The sequence below is a fragment of the Aspergillus tubingensis genome, assembly GCF_013340325.1.
Source record: "Aspergillus tubingensis WU-2223L DNA, scaffold_7, whole genome shotgun sequence".
Lineage (NCBI taxonomy): Eukaryota > Fungi > Ascomycota > Eurotiomycetes > Eurotiales > Aspergillaceae > Aspergillus > Aspergillus tubingensis.
Window position 1 is genome coordinate 2,422,012 of NW_023336281.1, and position 22,826 is coordinate 2,444,837.

General features: G+C 51.9%; 8 protein-coding genes and 1 non-coding gene across 9 annotated transcripts; 5 read left to right on the forward strand and 4 right to left on the reverse strand.

Annotated features, from left to right (window-relative positions):
* Nucleotides 1-2,331: 2,331 nt before the first annotated feature.
* Nucleotides 2,332-3,830, reverse strand: AtWU_05778 (2-methylcitrate dehydratase; the record flags this gene model as incomplete). Its single annotated transcript, XM_035500888.1, has 2 exons — nt 2,332-3,422; nt 3,494-3,830. The coding sequence occupies 2 exons, from the start codon at nt 3,828-3,830 to the stop codon at nt 2,332-2,334; spliced, it is 1,428 nt and encodes a 475-aa protein (XP_035356781.1).
* Nucleotides 3,831-4,115: 285 nt separating this feature from the next.
* AtWU_05779 (citrate synthase) lies at nt 4,116-5,854 on the forward strand (the record flags this gene model as incomplete). The annotated part of the gene is made up of 5 exons (XM_035500889.1): nt 4,116-4,558; nt 4,610-4,807; nt 4,857-5,621; nt 5,670-5,752; nt 5,805-5,854. 5 exons carry the CDS (start codon nt 4,116-4,118, stop codon nt 5,852-5,854), a joined length of 1,539 nt encoding a protein of 512 aa, XP_035356782.1.
* A 1,079-nt stretch (nt 5,855-6,933) lies between these two features.
* Nucleotides 6,934-7,332, forward strand: AtWU_05780 (uncharacterized protein; the record flags this gene model as incomplete). Its single annotated transcript, XM_035500890.1, has 2 exons — nt 6,934-7,045; nt 7,139-7,332. 2 exons carry the CDS (start codon nt 6,934-6,936, stop codon nt 7,330-7,332), a joined length of 306 nt encoding a protein of 101 aa, XP_035356783.1.
* Nucleotides 7,333-8,280: 948 nt separating this feature from the next.
* Nucleotides 8,281-9,811, forward strand: AtWU_05781 (MmgE/PrpD family protein; the record flags this gene model as incomplete). Its single annotated transcript, XM_035500891.1, has 2 exons — nt 8,281-8,529; nt 8,603-9,811. 2 exons carry the CDS (start codon nt 8,281-8,283, stop codon nt 9,809-9,811), a joined length of 1,458 nt encoding a protein of 485 aa, XP_035356784.1.
* A 310-nt stretch (nt 9,812-10,121) lies between these two features.
* xlnD (beta-xylosidase XylA) lies at nt 10,122-12,539 on the forward strand (the record flags this gene model as incomplete). The annotated part of the gene is made up of 1 exon (XM_035500892.1): nt 10,122-12,539. The coding sequence occupies one exon, from the start codon at nt 10,122-10,124 to the stop codon at nt 12,537-12,539; it is 2,418 nt and encodes an 805-aa protein (XP_035356785.1).
* A 147-nt stretch (nt 12,540-12,686) lies between these two features.
* AtWU_05783 (uncharacterized protein) lies at nt 12,687-14,857 on the reverse strand (the record flags this gene model as incomplete). The annotated part of the gene is made up of 13 exons (XM_035500893.1): nt 12,687-12,697; nt 12,843-13,067; nt 13,160-13,226; nt 13,284-13,367; nt 13,428-13,516; nt 13,576-13,636; nt 13,687-13,768; nt 13,819-14,067; nt 14,121-14,202; nt 14,262-14,395; nt 14,456-14,551; nt 14,617-14,733; nt 14,811-14,857. The coding sequence occupies 13 exons, from the start codon at nt 14,855-14,857 to the stop codon at nt 12,687-12,689; spliced, it is 1,344 nt and encodes a 447-aa protein (XP_035356786.1).
* A 1,123-nt stretch (nt 14,858-15,980) lies between these two features.
* On the forward strand, nt 15,981-16,469 carry AtWU_05784 (aegerolysin family protein; the record flags this gene model as incomplete). The annotated part of the gene is made up of 2 exons (XM_035500894.1): nt 15,981-16,075; nt 16,127-16,469. 2 exons carry the CDS (start codon nt 15,981-15,983, stop codon nt 16,467-16,469), a joined length of 438 nt encoding a protein of 145 aa, XP_035356787.1.
* A 604-nt stretch (nt 16,470-17,073) lies between these two features.
* AtWU_t149 lies at nt 17,074-17,155 on the reverse strand. The gene has a single exon. It is a non-coding gene; the product is annotated as a tRNA-Ser (tRNA).
* Nucleotides 17,156-17,276: 121 nt separating this feature from the next.
* On the reverse strand, nt 17,277-21,949 carry AtWU_05785 (putative ABC multidrug transporter; the record flags this gene model as incomplete). Its single annotated transcript, XM_035500895.1, has 4 exons — nt 17,277-17,382; nt 17,449-19,114; nt 19,164-21,787; nt 21,846-21,949. 4 exons carry the CDS (start codon nt 21,947-21,949, stop codon nt 17,277-17,279), a joined length of 4,500 nt encoding a protein of 1,499 aa, XP_035356788.1.
* Between the last annotated feature and the right edge of the window lie 877 nt (nt 21,950-22,826).

The following is a 22,826-nucleotide window of genomic DNA, read 5'->3' on the forward strand; positions in this document are numbered from 1 at the left end:
CAGCGTCCGTGCCGTTTCCCCAATATGATGGTCAAATACTCCTCATGTCACTAGTTTATATATGCCCACCCGCGCCGCTCAAATCGCTGCACCAGACAACCGGTGCTGTGGCAGATACATTCGACCCAGATCGCAACGTCTTTCATGATCGTCCTGGTCCGAGCTGGTCCCTCAGGGCCGTAGCAATCCGTCTCCCATAGAAGCTACGCACATTGGAAGTGTTACTCAATTCCTGAGAGGTGGTGGTTGCCCATCTGGCCTGCCTTTCGGAAGCACAGTGTTATCGACGGCCCTACGCAAATTACAAATGAGAATGGGGTATTGACAAAGAGCTGTACAGGATTCGTCGGGACAGGTCGAATATGGGAATGAAGGACTGGTAGGAAGAACACTCTCACTGACAACCGTCGATATGTATTCCCGAATTGATGGCTGCCTGCTCCAACTGGATACATCTGTGCGCACCTCGGCCTGGTCATCTGGACGGCGAGCGACGACGTGGAACAGAATAGACAGAAGCCCAGCAGTGGTGTCACAGCCAGCAAGGAACACACTCAGCAATAGTTCCGGTCGCGTCGCTAATGAGTTCGACCACCTGGGAGAGAAGCAGCTCAGAGTCTAAGCCTTTTCGCATAAGGGATGTTACGCGCTCGCACGGACTCACTCGCACTACTGTCTACACTTTACAAAGACCCTAGTCCCAGCAGCAGCTCGGTTGAAACTACGTTTGGAAATGGGCTGCAGGGAAATGGACAAACCCCATTGTGCGCAAGCAATAACGCCATTTTGGGCTATGTGATAGTCACGGGAGAACTCTGGCAACTCGTGACCGTCCACTTTGAACGCTTTAACTTCAAGGAAGTCGATCGCTGAGTCAATAGTTTGCACTATTAGCAATGCTATCATCTACAAGGTGTTTCAGGCGCGGAAAAGAAAAAAATTCAAGAAAGAAAGGGAGAGAGAGAGAAAAGGAGGGGGGACCTATTCCAGATCAACTATTGGGGTTGCAGATCGGATAGACAGTACACCCAACTGTCCTACTATCTCCTGACTTACGGACATGCCGCTCAAAAATTCAAGGTCAGCGATGTAGCAGAGCGTGGAGGTGGGTTTGAGCAGCACTCGCGACTTTTCCCACTGCTTCCCATCGGTGGCGATGCCCACGCAGCACTTCACCACAGAATGCCAGATTCGGAAGAGTATCCAATATTACGAAAGCGAAGTTGCATATAGTTCAGCAGACGGCGCTCGAGCGTGGTGGCGACCGTCTTGCGGAGAGCGTCGGGGCTTAGCCCAGGGTCTAGATGGCTCACCTGCGGTGGTGGAAGGCACCTGTGAGGGTCTGATACCTGTCAGATGTGCTGTCCTGCAAGGGGAACCGGGCCTACAGTGTAACGGCAAGGCGAAGTTTCCAATCACTGCAGCAAAAGAAAAGGGGAAGCGCGCTGTCAGTATTCAAAATGCATGTGACGAACCAAAAAGAAAAGCAAAACCAAGAGCAAAGAATCGGTGCCACAAGTAGAGGGAGCATCATGACTATGTGATTTAGAGACCCTCACTACTTTTCCGAATTTCCCGCTATTGACTTATTGGGTTCTACTCACCTCCACTGCCTTGCAGGCCTTCTTGCGGAGTATTTTTCGGCGTGGATTTAGCCCGCGCCTTCATTTATCGAAGCTCATAGCTTACAGCAGTGATCGACCGACTGCAGAAGGATCACGACGAGAGGCGTCGCAATGCAAGTAGGGCGATAACGCCAGGAAAATTAGGAAATCGCCGCGCTCATCGGCAGCACCGGCTTATATTATTGAGCTTGGGCCTCCTATTACGCGTTTTGGAACCGTTTTCCGGCTGTTTATGGTAATTCGGGTCGTGAAAGGGGAGTCCCTGGCTTGCAGACTACTGTGGGTGGCATACAATAACGCAAGAACAGCCTGATTCCCCACTGGGTTAACGTTGCCGAAGAATAGTATAGTATCAACACGTTGACATTCTGGAAAAGACCAATAGGCGGCAGCTGGTGCTCAATAGTGCAAATGCTACGTTTCTTTTCTTTTACGGAACTTTACCCAATCGGCAGCAAGAGACTGTACTTGAAGAAGCAAATTGCAGGGGTCTCATTGCTATGACAGTTTTATCATACAGGATCAGAATCACAACACATCAAATTACTGAGTTATGCTAATTAAATTGATTGTACGAGTCTATTTCCGACCGGTTTCAAACTATATGCACTATCATGCCAATGATTCCAGCAGCGAAGATCCGCCAAGCTCGTCAAGCTCCTGTTCAATATCCACCAGTTCCCATACTATTTAGTTTCAATAGCGATCATCGGCCCAGCAGGTCGACCAATCGATGCACCGGAAGTTTGTCCTGATGGATCGCGTCGATCACCCGGCTTGTCTCCTCCGCCGTGAACAGGCCCTCCATGTTTCGCTCAAATTTGGCACGCACCTTGGGCAAAGTATCTTCGTGCATCGGATGCCCGATCGGGTATTCGACGACTACCTCGTCTAATTGCTCCCCGTTGGTCAGAAAGACGGTGAGTCCGCTGGCCGCCGCCTTTTTGTGGTGGTAGCCGTAGGTGAACTGCGGGTCTTCGGCCATATGGATCCGCTGGCGAAGGGCCTCAACACGCGGGTCATGGGCCCACACGCTCGAATCGTGGTAGTCGTCTGCTTCGATGATCGCGTTCTTCAACAGCACCACCGACACCATGTACCGCATGCAGTGATCGCGGTCGGCCGCATTGGTGAGCGGGCCTTGCTTGTCGATGATGCGGACAGCCGCTTCATGCGTACGGATATCTATGCGACTGATTTCAGTAGCGGGATCGATCCCCCTGCTGGCCATGGTCTCGGCCAGCGACATGGCTGCCTGAACTGCGGAGATGCCGTGGCCCTCTGCAGTGATGAGTTTGAAGAACACTTCCTCCATCACCCGTGTCTTGAAGGGTCGTGGCAGCTGCAGCTCCTTACCCCCAAAGCTGACAGCCAGAAAACCCCATTCTGGCTCAGTTAGCGCGCTAGGGATGCCTGGCTGGCCGGCGCGAGCTAGTAGGCACAAGTGTACAGCACGCATGGCGGCGTCTCCAGCGGCCCAGCCCTTGCGTGGCCCCGCATTGGGACTTTGACGGAAGATGCGCAGAGGGTGGCCATCAGCCCACGCATGGGAGAGAGCGACGGCGGCTTGTTTCTCCGTCAGACCCATCAGCCAAGCGACAACAGCTGTGGAGGCGATCTTCACAAGTAGCGTATGATCCAGCCCCACCTTGTTGAAGGCATTGCGGACCTGGTAGCAGCCTTGAATCTCGTAGGCTTTGATCATCGCGATCAGAACCGTCCGGACGGTCAGTGGCTGGCTGGTGGCGCCTGTACGGCTGAGCCAATCTGTGACCGCCAGGATGGCGCCCAGGTTATCTGTTCGTCGATCGGTTAGCCCTATATCCAACCAAGCTTCTGGGAGCGCAGATCCCGCAGACGGGCCTTACCAGATGGGTGGCCCCATTCGGCACCAGGGTATGCATCATTGTGATCCAGAAAGCGAATCAAGGTTGCCATGTCAAAGGCACCCTTGACTGGATCGAGCTGGTGGCAGGTGCCCGGCAGCTTGAACCCATAAGGAGCGACCAGACCTGGTGTGTATGGGCCGATCAGAGCGCGACACTCGGGGCTTTGTTGAAGAGTCTCCAGAGCGCAACCAAGAGCATCCATGAGAGCATAGCGGGCCCGCAGGATAGCGAGGTCGCTTGTTACTTCGTAGTGGTAGACATACTCGACTAGGCGAGTTATCATTTCGTCATACTGTCGATCGGAAGTGGAAGACATGGTTTTCGGAGTGTGCACGGAAAGACTTTGGAGTAGATAGGATTCGGAAGAAATGTTTGGATTGGCTCAGAAAGCGACGAGAGTGATGGCGAACGAAACAGACCGCAAAGGGAACCGCCCTTTTATGCTCCGTCGGGCAGACCGTGTCAGCCAGATGCCTTTAGATCGCCGGTGATAGTCTCTGCGGGCTGTCACTAGTCGATGGACCAAAGCTTGACAGACTATCTCGGCGTATCCATTCGTCCTTTTGAACTATTCCGTCCGAGACTGGATGGTCTCGGACAGATGGCTGCTGCCACGCCAGACGAGGTACAAATATGTGCTTCAAAGCCAGACAAATCCCAACAGAATCAGGACAGCAGCAGCGACAATCCTTCGCAGACTCATCGCATCCCCTTCTACATCATGGCATACACACTGGCATCTTGGCTGGGCCGCCTCTTCGATGCAGGCAAGAGCCTGCTGCCCTTGCAAGGCAACTACATCAATGCCCTACTAGAGCAGGAGCTGCCTGGTGAGCGTGAAGGCACATTGACAGTGCGGGATAACCGGACGGGATCGAAGTATACGATTCCCATCGTGCGCAACTCAGTACCGGCCATGGGATTCCGTCAGATCTGCGTCGACCGTGCAGGAAAGAGCCCGCGACAGCAATTCGAGGATGGACTCCGGTTGATTGATCCGGGGTACCGCAACACAGCCGTCAAGATGTCCAGCATCACCTACATGTATGCTTACCTTTTGTCCCCTGGTCATCTTTGTCTTACTAACTGAGGTAGCAATGGCAACGAGGGCGTCATTCTGTACCGGGGCCACCCCCTGGCATCGCTCATCGGAAAGAGCTACGAGGAGATTACCCACCTTCTCATCTGGGGCTCGCTACCCACACCCGAGGAGCGTCTGCGCTTCCAGCGGCGAATTGCCGAGGCGATGATGGTGGTGCCCGAGAACGTAAAGCAGCTTGTGGCCACTTTCCCGTAAGTCCGCCCCTTATCTTCGCTATGCATGCTGCTAACCTTGAAGCAGACGCAACACTCCTCCTATGGTCATTCTCTGCGCGGTCTTGACGGGCTATCTGGCAGATCAACCCGAGCTCATCCCCGCCCATGCAGGTGCCAACCTGTACAACCGACGCCCAGAAATGGTCGATGAGCAGATCATCCGCACGCTAGCTGTCACGGCGATAGCCGGGTCGATAGCTCACTGCCACATGAAGGGAGAGGAGCTCCGCGCAGCCGACCCGAACCTGAGCTACATCGAGAACATCCTTTGGATGGGCCGGTATGTGGATAACAACGCGGCAATCACACGGGAGAAGGCAGCGGAGATCTTGACGAAGGCGTGGTCGCTGTATGCGGATCATGAGATGACCAACTCGACATCGGCTTTCCTTCACGTCTCGTCTTCCCTGGCCGACCCACTTTCGGCGATGGCTGCATGCTGCATGTCTGGCTACGGACTATTGCACGGAGGTGCCATCGACGCGGCATACCGAGGAATGCGGGAGATTGGTGGACCGGAGAATGTGCCAAAGTTGATCGAGAAGGTGATCAACAAGGAGTGCCGGTTATCCGGATACGGCCATCGGATCTACAAGCAGGTGGACCCTAGGGCGAAGTACGTGCGCGAGATGCTGGACGAACTGACACGGGATCGCGACATCCGGGAGATGGACCCTGTGCTCCAGGTGGCCATGGAGATCGATCGGATTGCGAGCACACACGAGTACTTTGTCAAGCGCAACCTGCAGGCAAATGCGGACTTGTACGGAAGTTTCGTGTACACGGCACTGTAAGTATTCCCCATATATTCGAAGAGGATGTCTACTAATCCATGCAGGGGTATTGACTCGCAATTTGCGACGGTGCTGGCAGCTACTGCACGGGTGTCGGGTGTGATGGCACACTGGAAGGAGCAGACTGGTAAGTTTTCGTCACTTCCCTTCTTGCGAAGAAGAGAAACTAACGAATGTAGAACGCGCACCGGATTTGTGGCGGCCACTGCAGGTGTACGTGCCGAACTAGAAATAGGGGTTTAAGGATGGAATTGTACAGAATGGGTCATCATAGGAGTCTATTGTTTTCGGGCCTGGGTCTTGGTTACTCCATAGTTTGCGCTATATTCTTTAGTTAATATATTTCAACAATAGTTCTTGATTGTCATCTACAATGTTTCTTGTGTCATACAGTGAAGCGTACTCGTTGTAAAAATAGGGTACCTGCAATAATTATCACAATGACAATTGACTTGTGGTATTTAGAGGCTGTAAATAGAATCCTAGAAATTCGCTTGATGATAGATGGTAACAGCTTATTGTATAAGATCCAAGAACATATTAGAAACATAACCTAGTATGACCGTAGTAGTCAATCAGGAGTACTAGCCTATAACTACTAATGCTCTCCAACAGTCATCCTAAAAAGTAAAAACTTATTATGAAGAATAATTGCTAGTATATATTTTTAGTAGTAACTTCAAGTGGTCATATAACAGTAGCATAGGTGTACTGAACGTGGGGCGGCTCAAGAAAATAGTTACTCCAATTCTTATCATCTATCCAGAGTTCAGCTAGAATTCGGGGCTGAGGCCGGAGATACCGATCGATTTGGTCCAATGTCCAATTTATCTAGTTTTTGCATTCTCTGTCAACTCTTGCTAGAGAGACTAATCCATTAGACCGGAGCCAACCATCCAATCCCGTGGCTGCACACGTCCAGCGGAGGTTAGTTCCGAGACCACTTTTTCAACCTATGCATGCTTTTCTCAGTCCAATCTGTGGATCGCGTGCACCTCAAAGGTCACCATGGAGTGTCCTCAGTGGCCAATACTTTTAAAACAAGTGCCATGCTTGCAACCCATACACTATCATTGTAGGCGCCACACTACTTCACGACGGTGTTGGATTATCACCGTCGTTGGAATCAAAAGGTTGATAGTTACTACAACTGTTGATGTACTAAAAGGTCCCAATCTAAGTAGCAACCTCAAGTTAGAGTCAAGCCCCTCCTTTCTTCTCGATTTCCATCACTGAACCCATCATCTCATCTTACTATCATACACCTCCTCATAAGCAGATCCAGTATTCACCCAACCAAAGCCAACCATGAAGCTTCTCTCCACCCTCGTTGCCAGTGCCCTGGCCCTTACCACCTCTGTTCAGGCTGCCAACTGCAATGCTGGCCTGAACTACTGTGCCTCTGTGCTGAAAAGCATCGGTACGTGTGCTCCCATAGTATTCTACCTTACCTAAAATCATCGAATATATTTTTCATCATTGGATTCTGACTTTCGCCATTGAATACCCTTAGACTTCAAGTACGTGCAAATGATGAATGCCGCCATTGGGCAAAAATACGGAGATTTCAATGCGGACCTTGTCCACCCGATGCTCTACCTGTGGCATTGCAATGCCGATGGATCTGTCAGTATTGTCAAGCGCTGTGATTGGGACTGCGTGGATGGAGGTGCTGGAAATAGTGATTACTGCCAATGGCAGCAGTAGATTGTTATAATGTGATGTGGTGTATATTTGTGGCAGGGGTTTTGATTAGGTCGTGTGGGTTTGAGGTTGGGGTTAGCATGTATTGCTTGTGTTATTTACATGGGGAGTGTTTTGAAGATTTAGCGTGTTAGGGGAGACATAAGATTTGCTAGGGAGTAGAAGATTTTGGATGTATCTGTGAAAAAGGTATATAACTCTGCGTTATATGCCCATGTTTGCCAGTGGCAGATGAATGAGGGTGGTAGTTGCCTATACTGAGAGTTCTACAGTCTTCCACAATCTCTGTATCAACAACCGCCATAACTCATCACATTTCTTATGTGTCCGACTCCACAAATTCCAAAGAAATACATCTGCGCCCTTAATTAAATCCCCTAAACGCCTTGATAGCGGTCTGCATTGATAGTGTTATCTCGTATAATAATTAGCTTCACTAGTTGCAAATGGGCGGCAGCGATCGACACGCCGCAAACAAGCAACAAAAGACCCACAATTACGAGTCGATCCTACAGAAGAAATATTGAACTTGGCATATCAAGTAGACTATTGACGTGTTTTAATTTGATCAATATCCTATCACGGCCTAATGCAATGATAGTTTATATGGTGGGTCATCGACCAGTCGATCCGGGCATTTCTACGCCGTGTCTCAACTCCGCACCGAAATACTCCTAGTAGATTATAGTCCAAAAGATAGTTAGATCCAGAAATGAATCGAATCGAGAAAATGAAGACGATCGGGTTCGCCAAGAATCACCTTATGTTCTTACATTCTTTCTTTTTTCTTTGTTGTTGGGTAATCATTCATATCCCAATAGGGCTATAACTGACAAACTTCCACTTTTCCCTCGCCAAGCCATTTTTCTCACTTGCTATCATACTCCTCTCTTCTATCCCCATCATTTACCTGTCCTTCAGTCGCATAATACATAATAAAGTTCTACCACAATGACCTCTCACACACCTCCCCCCGCCACTTCCACCGGCACTCCCGTAACTCACACCCTCTCCAACTGGCTGGAAGAACTCACTCCGGAGTCCATTCCCGCCGAAGTCCGTGAACGAGCCAAATACCTCATTCTAGATGGATTGGCCTGTGCTCTGCTGGGGGCACGACTGCCCTGGTCCGTCAAGGCCCATGATGCCATCACTGCCATTGAGGGAGAGGGCAAATGTACCGTGATCGGATGGAATGAGGTATTTCTTTCTCCTCTAATCAGACTCCTTCACGAATATAGACGTATAGGATAGGATACTAATGAAGTGATAGACCCTTCCTCCCAATGCCGCCGCCCTCCTGAACAGCACCTTCATTCAAGGCTTCGACCTCGACGACATCCACATCGAGGCCCCGTTGCACAACATGTCCGTCATCGTCCCAGCGATTCTCGCAGCCGCAGAACAGGAACATGGCAGCTCGACTCGCCCTATCAGCGGCAAAGACTTCCTCACTGCCACAGTTGCCGGCTGCGAAACAGGGCCCCGTGTAGGCTACGCCCTCGGTGGAACGCACATGCTTACCATTGGGTGGCACTCCGGTGCCATCTTCGGCCCTGCTGCATCTGCCGCAGCTGTCTCCAAGCTGTTGAATCTCCCCGCCGCGCAGATCGAAGATGCCCTGGGCATGGCGTGTACACAGGCTTGCGGACTCATGTCCGCGCAGTTCGAGAGCATGGTAAAGCGCATGCAGCATGGGTTTGCATCACGGAGCGGAGTGCTTGCCACATACCTGGCAAAGCAGGGATTCACAGGAATCAAGGAGATCTTTGACCGCGAGTATGGTGGATTCTTGAAGATGTTCTCGCTCGGGGCGGAGACTGAGCCCAAGTTTCACCCAGAAGAGATTTGTAAGGGATTAGGGGAGGTATGGCAGATCAAGAAAATCAAGCAGAAGTTGCATGCGTTGTGCGCGGTGACGCATTGTACAGTGGATTGTGTTAAGGATCTTCAGGCCGAGCATCCTGCGAAGATGGGCGAGTGGAAGAAGATCGTCAAGATCGAAGCGGAGATGGCGAGGGCTGCGATGAAGAAGGGTGGCTGGGCACCGGAGAAGCCGGCTACCGTCACAGCGGCGCAGATGAGTATACCGTACGCGGTGGCGTTGCAGGTCGTGGATGGGGAGATTGTGCCGGGGCAGTTTGCGCCAAGCATGTTGAACCGGGAGGAGTTGTGGGATGTGATTGGATTGGTGGAGTGTCGGGAGGCTAAGGAGCTGGATAATACATGGGCGCAGAGGGTCAAGATCACGTTTGAGGATGGGGAGGTGCTGGAGAAGTTGTTGAAGGCGCCCAAGGGAGTCCACCCCGGGGTGACCAATGAGGAGGTGCTGGAGAAGTGGCGGGCTGTGACGAAGGGGGTGATTCCGGAGGAGAGGCAGAAGAAGATCGAGGAGGTGGTGTTGAATTTAGAAGAGGTGGAGGATGTCGCGGGTGTTTTGGGCGAGTTGTTGAGGGGAGAGACGGTGAATGTGCTGCAATAGAAGATTACCCCTTTCGGACGGGGATGGCTTCATATTTCCCAAGCGATGTCACGCCATACCAAAGACTCATTTACCCGGTGCCTGAGCAGATCTCTAGTTGTTAAACAATGCCAATGTTCGTATTGTTTTAATTGCTAAATGCAAGCATTCCAAGTTCTTCCCAATGCCGGCTAAATCATTCAGGCTAAACCCCGCGATGAAGTCAATCGGCCATTCTCCGGCGCATCTCCGCATCTCCGCATAACTCTATAAATCTACCCCAGATTCAGTCCCCGACCATCTTTTTCTCCCCCCACAGACCGGCTCAACCATGGCACACTCAATGTCTCGTCCCGTGGCTGCCACTGCCGCTGCTCTGTTGGCTCTGGCTCTTCCCCAAGCTCTTGCCCAGGCCAACACCAGCTATGTTGATTACAACGTCGAAGCCAACCCCGACTTGTACCCTTTGTGCGTGGAAACCATCCCACTGAGCTTCCCCGACTGCCAGAATGGCCCCCTGCGCAGCCACCTCATCTGCGACGAATCAGCCAATTCCTATGATCGAGCAGCATCGCTCATCTCGCTCTTCACGCTGGATGAGCTGATCGCGAACACTGGCAACACCGGCCTCGGGGTCTCCCGACTGGGCCTCCCTGCATACCAAGTATGGAGTGAAGCACTCCACGGCCTCGACCGTGCCAACTTCAGCGACTCGGGCTCCTACAACTGGGCCACCTCATTCCCCCAGCCTATCCTGACCACCGCAGCCCTCAACCGCACCCTCATCCACCAAATCGCCTCCATCATCTCCACCCAAGGCCGCGCCTTTAACAACGCCGGCCGCTACGGCCTCGACGTCTACGCCCCCAACATCAACACCTTCCGCCACCCCGTCTGGGGTCGCGGACAAGAAACTCCAGGAGAGGACGTCTCTCTCGCCGCCGTCTACGCCTACGAATACATCACCGGCATCCAGGGTCCCGACCCAGACTCAAACCTCAAACTCGCCGCCACGGCCAAGCACTACGCCGGCTATGACATCGAGAATTGGCACAACCACTCCCGCCTGGGCAACGACATGAACATCACCCAGCAAGACCTCTCCGAATACTACACGCCCCAGTTCCACGTCGCCGCCCGCGACGCGAAAGTCCACAGTGTCATGTGTGCCTACAACGCCGTCAACGGCGTCCCTGCCTGCGCCGACTCTTACTTCCTCCAGACCCTCCTCCGCGACACCTTCGGATTCGTCGACCACGGCTACGTCTCCAGCGACTGCGATGCCGCCTACAACATCTACAATCCCCACGGATACGCCTCCTCCCAGGCTGCCGCTGCCGCCGAGGCCATCCTCGCTGGCACCGACATCGACTGCGGTACCACCTACCAATGGCACCTGAACGAATCCATCACTGCGGGAGATCTCTCGCGCGATGATATCGAGAAGGGTGTGATCCGTCTCTACACGACCCTCGTGCAGGCCGGATACTTCGACTCCAACACCACTAAGGCGAACAACCCTTACCGTGACCTTACCTGGTCCGATGTCGTCGAGACGGACGCATGGAACATCTCCTACCAAGCCGCGACGCAGGGCATTGTCCTTCTCAAGAACTCCAACAACGTCCTTCCCCTCACCGAGAAAGCTTACCCACCATCCAACACCACCGTCGCCCTCATCGGTCCTTGGGCCAACGCCACCACCCAACTCCTGGGCAACTACTACGGCAACGCTCCCTACATGATCAGCCCCCGCGCCGCGTTCGAAGAAGCCGGATACAAAGTCAACTTCGCCGAGGGCACCGGTATCTCCTCCACAAGCACCTCGGGCTTCGCAGCCGCCTTATCCGCCGCCCAGTCCGCCGACGTGATCATCTACGCCGGTGGTATCGACAATACCCTTGAAGCGGAGGCACTGGATCGCGAGAGCATCGCATGGCCGGGCAACCAACTGGACTTGATCCAAAAGCTCGCTTCGTCGGCCGGAAGCAAGCCGCTCATCGTTCTCCAAATGGGCGGCGGACAGGTCGATTCCTCATCCCTCAAGAACAACACGAACGTCTCTGCACTCCTCTGGGGCGGATACCCCGGCCAATCCGGCGGTTTCGCTCTGAGGGACATTATCACGGGAAAGAAGAACCCCGCGGGCAGACTAGTCACGACACAATACCCAGCCAGCTACGCTGAGGAGTTCCCCGCGACGGATATGAATCTCCGTCCTGAGGGTGATAACCCCGGCCAGACATACAAGTGGTACACCGGCGAAGCAGTGTACGAGTTCGGCCACGGATTATTCTACACGACCTTCGCGGAATCATCCAGCAACACCACCACGAGGGAAATCAAACTCAATATCCAGGACATTCTTTCCCAGACACACGAAGACCTGGCATCAATTACCCAGCTCCCTGTGCTGAACTTCACTGCCAATATCAAGAACACTGGAAAGGTGGAGTCGGATTACACCGCTATGGTGTTCGCCAATACGTCTGATGCAGGCCCGGCGCCGTACCCGGTGAAGTGGCTGGTCGGGTGGGATCGGCTTGGAGATGTGAAGGTAGGCGAGACGAGGGAGTTGAGGGTTCCCGTTGAGGTGGGGAGCTTCGCGAGGGTGAATGAGGATGGCGATTGGGTGTTGTTCCCGGGGACGTTCGAGTTGGCGTTGAATTTGGAGAGGAAGGTTCGGGTCAAGGTTGTGTTGAGTGGTGAGGAAGAGGTAGTGTTGAAGTGGCCGGGGAGGGAGGAGTAGATCGCTCCAAGCGATTAAATCATCATCATGACGATGTATATAGCCCCTAACTATTTATTATCAATTGACATTAAATGTTAACTCATAGAGCTAGCCTCCGTCGTGAGCGAATAAAGTGAAGATTTCATAAACTTTATTATAGACTAGCTAGCTATAGGCTATTAACAATTAGCCGGTTCTGCAATATGGCTTGCTTACCCGCCCTGCAGGATCATCACCAACTACTCTTGGCATAAAACGTAAACAAAGGCCTCGGACCAGGATCCGTCCGACTCAAAAGGAGTAAATCCCTCGTTCGCATACTCGCCACATGAACCTGTTGCTCCGAGACCTCTTCAACCGGGTCTTCAAATGCCCAGAAGACGCTTTCTTCCTGATATCCGTCGGATACGCGCTGGCCGCTTAGACATACGAATGATGTACCCTGTCTTCCGAAGGAAACAACCGTGTTTCCGAACCCGGTGTCGAAGTCGTAGGTCTGGAATTTGAAGAGTGTGCGGGCGTTGCCTTGGAGGGTTGGGAGTGCGACTGCGGGTTTTTTTAATGGGTTAGCAGGGTAGTTCTTGACCGGATGTTTATACTTGTACATAAGTTTCAGAAAGGGGTGGGGGAAAGCTCACTGTCGCTGAAGCTGCCGTTGTCGAGAGTTCGTTCTTGGGCGATCATGGTTACTGTTCTGATGGCCAGCTGTTTCGAAGTTGGGTTAGTAGAGGATATTTGGGGTATGGTTTGTTGTGTGCTTACTAGGACTAGTTTCTTGTAGTCCTCTGGAATGGGATATGAGATTGGGGAGTTTATTTCTTCGGGGTTTTCGTTGATGGCTTGAACCTTATTTCTTGTCAGTAATGTAATGATAGCTAGAGGATTTCTGGGGATGTGCAGGCTCACTTTGGTGCGGATCACGGAGAGTATGTTGGCCCCTTCTTCGTACAGCTCGGCCTGTTGCTCTCTGCCGTTGATGAACTTTGAAACAGGGACTATCATATATGAATGGTTAGTAGATGGCACCAAGCGGTGATTCTTGTGGAAGCTATACTCTTCCTGACAAGCTCAAGGTACGCGTCGTACTGCGTAAAGTCTTCGAATAGGTACCAGCTCTGGTTCAATTAGTTTCATTTCATGAATTATCATCCAGAGTAGGTCTCACTCTCTGATTGGCAAAAGTATAGTCAAAAGGCGTGAATGCATTGTTGAAATTCGGCACGTTGGTGTATCTCCACAGAAGTGCACTGCGTCGATGTAAGTATCCTGTTGCCGAGAAAACTTAAGGAAAACTCACAATCGTCTATATCTATGCTTTCCCTCCCTCAACTCCTGGTAGAAGTTATCTGCGCCCTCCTTGATCGCAAAAAGAGGCGAGTCTTCACCGTCGTGGGGTTCTGCGTGAATAACTCCAGATCGGCCTCCGCCTCCAGAGGTATGGATCCAGACTGTGACGCGAGAGTGTCTGTTGATTGTCTCCACGGCACTTCTCACTTCGTTTGTGACAGAGCCGGTGACTCCGTACATTGAAAAAGCAACCTCTGAGCTTTTCTAAAACTGTCAGGAGGAAATAAGTTGAAGGACTCTGTGATGACTTACGCCTGCCTGATCTCTTGACTGGTGGATTTGTTGACTGCGGAAATGGAGACGCGAGCAAAGTATTGGCCACCTCGAATGAAATCTGCCACGGCAATTTAGCATCTACCCAGTGGCTAGAACATAGTACATTGTCTATCTTACCTGCAATAAAACGGTCTCCGTACAACTTATTCGGAGTATCGGTGTTTATTTGATTAAACGAGTACGAATTCCCGATTGATGCCTGCTGTCTGGATGACACCTGGACTTGATAGGTCACCGTACTGCTTTCAAAACTGTGTCGATGAAGATTAGCTGGTTTGATGCTCACCTCAAGCCAGAACAGATACACTCACCTTAGCCGATCAAGATAGCCAGCGTCGATTTGGGAGGACTGTCCCCAGCCGGAAATAGCAGCGCCAGCACTTATCTCCAAGGACTGCGCAAGTTTTCTGAAGAAGGCAGAAGGAAAAGAAGTCAGCATTACACTTTAGACTGAGACGTTGGGTGTGCAGACGTGTAATCATTTATCCTTTCACTACTATAGAAGAGGTCATAGGTGACGGACTCCGGTTGGCCCGGAGTGATGGTGACAGCATCTGCTACACCAATTTGTTGAAGGTAGGTATTGTATCTAGATGAGGGATGAATTGTTCAGTATGTTAGCAAGGACACGGTTGTATCTTTGAAGAGGATTGGCGTCGATCGTACCCCTGTCCTTGCTGCATGCCATCGAAATATGGAACAAGTTCGGCCATCTTGAAATATATGGCTGCTTTGATCAGGTAATGGGGTATGAAAGGTCTGAAGATGATTCACAAAATTGACTGGTAGTTGCATCACATTCCGACCAAATGCTGATGTCTTTATATGCTGAAGCACCAGTGTACGAGCAATCCCCGGACCTATACAGACATCACGTCACTCACAACAAACCCCGATGCAATGTTCTCGGAGATGTAACTTCGTGGTGGCGATCTGCATCATTCAGTTCTCTAAATGAGGCATTTTCTTTGGAGAAGTGGATTCCATCGAGTGACAACGACACTATCCACTCGGCGGAGCAAAATCCATGAAGCTCACAATAGCAGTGTCAGGGATACAGGTACTCAAGCTGATGTCTAGGCTCGCAATTGATGTCTGATTCGTTATCGGTGACTCCGAAAAGCCACTGGACGGGCACTGGATTCCGCTGCACGAAGCGGGGAACAATATCGATGAATCTGTAAACCATCTCAAGTGATCAAGGAAACGTTCGGGGAAGAATGGACCTGCCTGTGCTCAATTACCTCAATATAGTGTGTTGACATGGACTGTTCGGGAACTGCTCTATAGTACCCCTGCAGTGGCAAATGCATGTCATCAGAGATGCATGAGCTGAACATCGCGCAAACCCCTCCCCCTCATTTCTGAACGCTCAACTTGCCCTTTAGCTCGATGTTCTACTCCACTTTATACTGTCGGAGGGTTACATCGATGAATTTCTTGCAATTGTCTGGCTGGCTTTTTATGCTGTTCCTCCGAGGGCAAGGCACAAGGAAACTCGGCGACTGGGAATGGGAAGGCATGAGCTGCACAATCCCTGCTACTTCTGCTGTTGCGAATACGTAATGTGATGGATTAACAGAATTCAGTACCCAGAACATGGCTATGCAGACAGAAAGACGCTTACGCATACTAGGCTGGAGGATGACGATGGTGGTCGGAAACTCCAACTCCAGACCTCAGCAGCGAGTACCAGAGATGATATAAAGACCCCCTTCCGGTCGCTCAGAATAGAAATTTACGAGAAGCAACTCTTCGTCAACTCAAATCTATCACAAATCTACACAACCATCTCTACCAAAGACTTATACCACAGCCTCTACCCCCGATCTAAACATGGCCGAACGAGCAGAAGCCCAATGGGTGCACATCCGCGTCGTCAACTCCTTATCCTTCGACACCCTCAGTGTCAGAAACACCTGGCTGGGCTGGTAAGTTCATAGCAAGAAGCTACCCTCTCCTCATCCCTAACACGTTATCAGGGGCAAATTCCACAAAGAAAACAACAAGAGCGCCGAAATCCCCGTCTCCGACATCAACGCTCTCCGGGCAGCTCCTGGCGGGTCCTTCAACGTCTTCGCGTGCGGCAGAGCACATTCGCCCTCTGGCACAGAGGGAAGCTTCGACGTGTTCAATGGAGATGTCCGCGTCGCTTACATCTACTGGGACTGTCCTTGGGGCTCGAAGCGCAACCAGTTCCGCGTTGACAGGATCGCTGATGATTACTGGGTGGAGACGGGTTATTGGAATCAGTCGGGCGGTGCTATTGGTAGTGTTACGGTGGAAATTGGCAGAAGAGATCGGGCAATTCGGTCGAGTCTTTAGATAGGGTGGATTCTGTGCTTCTTGTCCTGCTATTGCAGGAGTGGCTGGATTGTTGATTATGTGCGTGTTGTAGGTGATAGACGGGTGATAAGAAGAACTGTTGTGATTGAGTCGTGATTAGCTCCTTGCGATTCAATACAAGAGAAGACTAAATCACGATTCTCATACCTATGCAACTGATGGCTTATGGTGGACAGCACGAGTAAAGAGGTAAAAAATCAGAAAATTAGTAGGATCGACAGCATCTCCCCCTCGTCGGGATTTGCTCTGCATTAGCGCAGAGACTGAAGTTTGGGGTGGAGTGGTGATATGATAGATTATCAATTGACAGGTACTCTAGATAGTGTGTTAGACATGTACAAGATATATAACGTGGTATTGCCTCATCTGTCCGTAGCATTGTCTTGTTTGCTTGAATTTGACACTGAGGTCTTTCGGATATGTTCAGTGGTAAGTCCCTAGCAATGCAATCGGAATAGAGGCATCGACTCCTCGACCACCACCACAACAAACTCAACTCAACTCACATTACAGCAGTTATAGCAATTAAAGTGCACACCCTCACCCTATTTCTCGGAGCGAAAAATAATTTGAAAAACAAAAACGACGACAGTCGGATTTGAACCGACGCCTCCGAAGAGAATAGATTTCTAGTCTATCGCCTTAGACCGCTCGGCCATATCGTCTTATGATGGAACGTTCGCAAAAATGCTATAAGAGGTCGTCACTCAATGCATCCAACATTTCATTCGGTTTATATCATAAATCATTGATGCCATATCCATACTAATCATATACATCTATGCACTATTTACTCTCCATCATCTCGATCAGTTCCTCGTACTCGCCCGTATTCCGCACCATTTCCCAAAATACGCCCTTTTTCGCGACCAGTCGCGCCGGTGAATCATTCCTATTAGCTTTCAGTTAGTTTCGTTCCTAATTCATACTGGTGATAAAGGGGTTGGCAGTGACGCACTCGATAATTTCCCCATCTGCCATCACCAACACTCGATCATAGTCCATGATCGTCCGCAATCGATGCGCAATCGCTATGATCGTGCAATCGGCAAACATCGTCCGCAATACCTTTTGCATATGTGAATCTGTCTCGTGATCCACCGACGCCGTCGCCTCATCCAGCAACACCACTTTCGATCGCCGACACATTGCCCGCGCCAGGCTCAGGACCTGTCGCTGACCCTGACTGAAGTTCTCTCCGTTCGCAGCAACCGGCGTGTCCAGCGCCAGCGGCCGCATTGTCCGGCTCTCGCCCTCGCCCTCGCCAGGGACATGGACTGTCGTGCACGCCGATAGCGCCGCGCGCAGCTCGGTCTCGCTGGACTCGCCAAACGGGTCGAGATTGGACTGCACGTCGCCGGAGAAGAGCACCGGCTCTTGTGGAATCAGCGTCACGTTGGTGCGCAGCCGGTTCAGGCGGATCTGGTCAATGTTGACTCCATCAATGGTTACGCTGCCGTCGACGATATCGACGAAGCGGAGCAGGGATAGCCCCAGTGTTGATTTGCCGCTGCCGGTCCGGCCGACGATCCCGACGCGCTCGCCTGGGTACGCGACGAAGGATACTTTGCGGAGTACGTCGGGCCCGTCGGGTTGGTAGCGGGCAGTGACGTTTTTGAATTCGACCCGGCCGGAGGTTGGCCAGCTGGCGGGTAGAGCGTCGGCTTTGCGTTGCTCTTCTGTTTCTAGCTTCTCCTCTGGCTCGATGTCGCCGTATTCTGTCATGCGTTGAAAGGAGTTCAACTCCACTTCGAGCTCGTTGAGCGTCCGGACTAGCGTCAGAATCGTCTGGCTGAGGCCGATGGCGTTCGTCAGAGAGAATCCCACCAGACCTGCTGATCCGGACCAGAAGTATGCTACACAGCCGGCTGCGGCTGCTACAGACGCGGCGCAGAAGTCTGTCCGGACCGAAACCCAGCGGTTGCAATTGTATTGTGCCTCGGAGGAGCGGGCGTGTACTGCCAACTTCTCGGCCAGCAGGTTCTGGAACACCTGGTCCATGCCGTGCCGAGCTCGGATCACGCTCAGTCCTGACAACGAATCGGTAAAGTGTGAGAAAACAGGGGAGTAGTTGATAGAGGTCAGCCGCTTGATCGATACTTGAGCGCGTGTGTACATCTCTCCGATGACGAACCCTGCAGCGCATATAACGGCCGCTGGGAGAGCAAAAATGGGCATGATGGAAGCGACACTGGCAATTCGAAGCAGAAATCGTAGAGTATTCTCGATGGACATCCGCAGCCACTCAACAAGAACTGTGTCCAGAGACCGTGTGTCGTTTCCGAACCGGTTGATGGCGCGCCCGATTGGATTCTGATCGAACCAGGCAATTGGTGCAGACAGCACGGCCGTCACCAGCCGGTGGTGCGTCTTCTTAGCAGCCACCCAGCTGCCGTACTGATAAATGAGATTGTTACATAATTGCAAGGTCAAGAAGGTGATGATGCACGCTGCGTATATACCCAGGTAGAACAACGTGTTGGGATGCTCGTACTTGTCGTACGCCCCAGTCCATATGGATAGCCAGTATGTAATGGCAAAGTAGGCGAATTGCACGGAAATGGTTGCAATCACAACCAGTGGAACGTAGGAAGCGCCACCAAATAGCATCATATAACGAAGCGCTGATCTGTTAGCAATGCTCAAAGCCATCTGAAGTCCTCGGGTTCTTACCTAGCGTGCGAGGCACTCTTCCCGTGGCGGACGTCTCCTTAGCTATGCGTTCCTCAGCAGGCGGTTGCTTCCCAGCAGGAGCAACTGGCGGAGGCTCTGATGGGGATTCCAGAGCTTCGTCTGCCACGCGCACATTGCTCTCCGACACCGAAGAGTCTGTATCAGTGCCCGGTGTGGTGCATCGGGAGGACATGAGAGAAAGTGTAGTTTTGGAGATAGCTCGAGCGGGGACAATCCTGCCATGCTCCAACCGGATCACCAAGTCGGCATCCTGCAAGGCGGCTGGGTAGTGGGTGATCAAGACGACCGTGCGGTCCTTGAGTAGACCGCTGCGGAAACACTTCTCATAGACAAGACTAGTGGTATGGGTGTCGAGTGCGGAGAAGATGTCATCAAATAGCAGCGTGTTCGATGGCGAATACAGTGCCCTTGCCAAAGATACTCGCTGCTTCTGACCGCCGGAAAGCGAGGTTCCTCGCTCTCCTACCATGGTGAGGTCGCCTGCCGGAAGCTGTTGCAGGTCTTGGGTCAAACCACTAGCTTCGATGGCCATGGCATAGCGGGCTTCATCGAACGGGCTATAGAAGACGATGTTCTGACGAATTGTATCGTTCTGAAGCCATGGTGCCTGTGGAACGTACGCTACATCGCGCGGGCAAGTAGCAGTTCCTGATTCCAACACTGTCTCACCCAGGAATGACAAGAGCAGCGATGTCTTTCCGCAGCCAGTGGGGCCCGTCACCACATTGAGAGCGTTGGGCTTGAAGCGGAGAGTGATATCCTGCAGCCTAAAGGCAGCAATGGGGGTGCGTCGAAAGGTGGCATTCTTGAACTCTAAAGGGCCGTCTGGATGCCGCTTGATCTCACTAGCCGTGTCAAAGAAGCGGTCGACACGACGCAGCGACTCTGATCCTTGCGCGGTATAGCGGCTGATGTTGGACAACCAGATAAACTGAACGCGCAACGTTTCCATGATAGACAATGAAGTAAAGGCGACAGGTGCCCGCAAAGGAAGATCAGTAAACAAAATATAAACAGAAAACATGACTAGAAGACTAAGGAGCGGCAGCAGCTCGCCGCCCATGGAAATAAGAGCCACAAATACGCTGCGTCTCCACAAATGGCGCTGCTCTACACGGCGAACATCGTTGATGTTGTTCATCGCAGCATGCTCCCACCCAAAGTACTTCAACGTGCGGATGGATCCCAAATACTCAGATATCTTGGACAGCCGAGCATCCGTAGCCTGCATAACGGTGCGTTGGATGCGGGAGACTTTCCGCGACGCCAGGGCAGGCAGCGGAGACAAACACAGCAGCATGAGAACACCAAACAGCGACGGCCATCCTAGCATCTGATACAGGAACACTAGAGCCAAAGTAGTCGAGATCGGGCCTGCGGTGGCTATATAGAAGATATCACGGGAGTTGTAGATAGCGTCAACATCGTAAGACATCAAGCTGGTCAGATTGGCCTGGCTTGACTTGGAGGCACCCTTGGACTCAGCCCGGTGCTTCGACTTGGCATGCTTGCCTGAAGAGTGGCCCACAGAGTCATCGTAGATGTACGAGCGCATCGCAGTCTGATAGAGCTCCTGGACTAGTGACACATTCACACGAACCAGTAGTCGGGTTGCCGTAAAGATATACTGTTGGTAGCAGAGCGAGCGTGTCGCCGGACCAGCAAATAGTAGTGCGATCCACAATGCAGGATGGAGCACTGCACTGCTTGGGTTCTCCAGATAGGCTAATAGCCGCAACATGGAGTATGGCGCAAGAAAGTCCACCACCGCCGTAAGGGCCGCCCAGAACATCATGGTTTTAATTTCCGTCTTCAGCATGCGACATAGCGTACGGAAGGTCTTGCCGCCTTTGAGCCGCTGCTTCTTAATCTTTTCTAACCACTTCAATGGCTCATCGTATGACGGCAGTGGAGGCAGATCATCCAAAGTCAGATCCCTCTGACAGCCTCGCAGGATCACATGGGTGATCCACTCATACGAGCAGTAGTAGGAAAAGAGAGAGCATGTCTCTTCTGGAGAAGCCTTCTCTTCAACCACTAAATCGTCCGTCTCTGCGTTCTGAACAACCGAGCGTCGTGGGCGTGGCGTAGCCGCTGCAATTGCCACAACCGCCGCCAAACAGGCCACAATAGCAACTCCAATGGAGGTTGGCCTATAGGTAGCTCCGATCACCATCATGGGTACTATATCCTGCACCACGGCCAGAATGAGAGCCGTTGTCACCATTGCATTCATATGCCAATACATATGACGTCGATAGTCATAGCTCTTGATGCAGAGCCGGCCGATACCCAACAATACCACGTAGGTCAAAAGGGCGGACCGTTTCCAACTCTCACCATTGTGTATGTCGACCCAGGTGAGACAACAGGCCGCAATAGCGACAGCCAGGTGTGCGAACGCGAACGGCAGAGATACCACAATTTCGGACTGATCATGCGGGGTAGTCTTCGGCGATGGTGATTTCTTCCGGTAGGAACGGATATAGCGCAGACTTATCGACAGCAATACCACAATCCATGATGCTAGGATCGCCGCTAAGTGCAGGTTGCCGGATCCAACAAAGGCGGACGCCTTCCGAGTCCGATATTGCCATAATTCCCTAAAGCAGCTTCAAGTCAGTTATGCCATCACCCACGATCTTGCTGGAATAAACCCACCTCTGCACCAGACCAGGGTTCGGAGTATAAGCAATCTCGCCAGCCCCGCCTTGAACTGTTAGAGGCACCACGGCTGCGGGCACGATGGCCGCGAGATGCTCCATCGGTCAAATTGTGTCTGCAACGGGCAGACAAGCTCACTCATGGGCAGTTCTCGCTTTCGTCATAACCAAGTGAGAGCTCTCTGGAAACTGCCCGACAGCATTGGAGATTGGCGAGGGTGGGGAAGGCAGTTATAGAGCACGGGTCGAAAGGACACTACCCATTGTCTTAAAGACTCCGGTAGTGAGAGGCTGGACAGAAGCCGGAGGTGCAAGCGAGGGGCCGGGAAATTGGAGCAGCCGGAGGAAGCGGTGTTAAGAGCAGGGAATAATTTGACGGTCATATTGCCGATAGCGGTGGACCTTCAATCTTTGGATCCGGACGAATTCTGCCCCGGATCGATCCTTGGATCGCCTCGAGGAAATCCATCTGATAACATCCAGCTGAGTCAGGATGGCCGCCTGAGGCAGTCATTCTTTCCATTATCAATCTGTGTCCGTTCCATTCTCCCTGCCTTGAACACAGAAGGTATTGAGGCAAGTACAATGCTTTCTCAACGATCTGGAACTATTGAGCGGCATACTCCGTCACCAACGCAGGATCCATTGACAAGCTTCGGCACATATCACATCATCCCCTCTCTCACTGGCTGTGGGATCAGCACTAAGTAAACCCCCCACTCTCATCGCTTAGCGTGTCATCCACGATAGCCACCGCCCGATAACGATAGGGAAGACGGCCGATGCGTGATTCCTCGGATTTTGAAAGGCTTAGCACGCCTTATCAAATAATCAAGCAACCAGGCTGTAAGACATCCAAGGTCCCTGAATAATACCATGAGGATTGAGGCATCTATGAAGCTGGTGCCCTTGATGCCTTATATTTACGGTGTCGAGGAAGCCCTTCCTGAGAGACTCTTCCCATACTAAGGAATGTTAA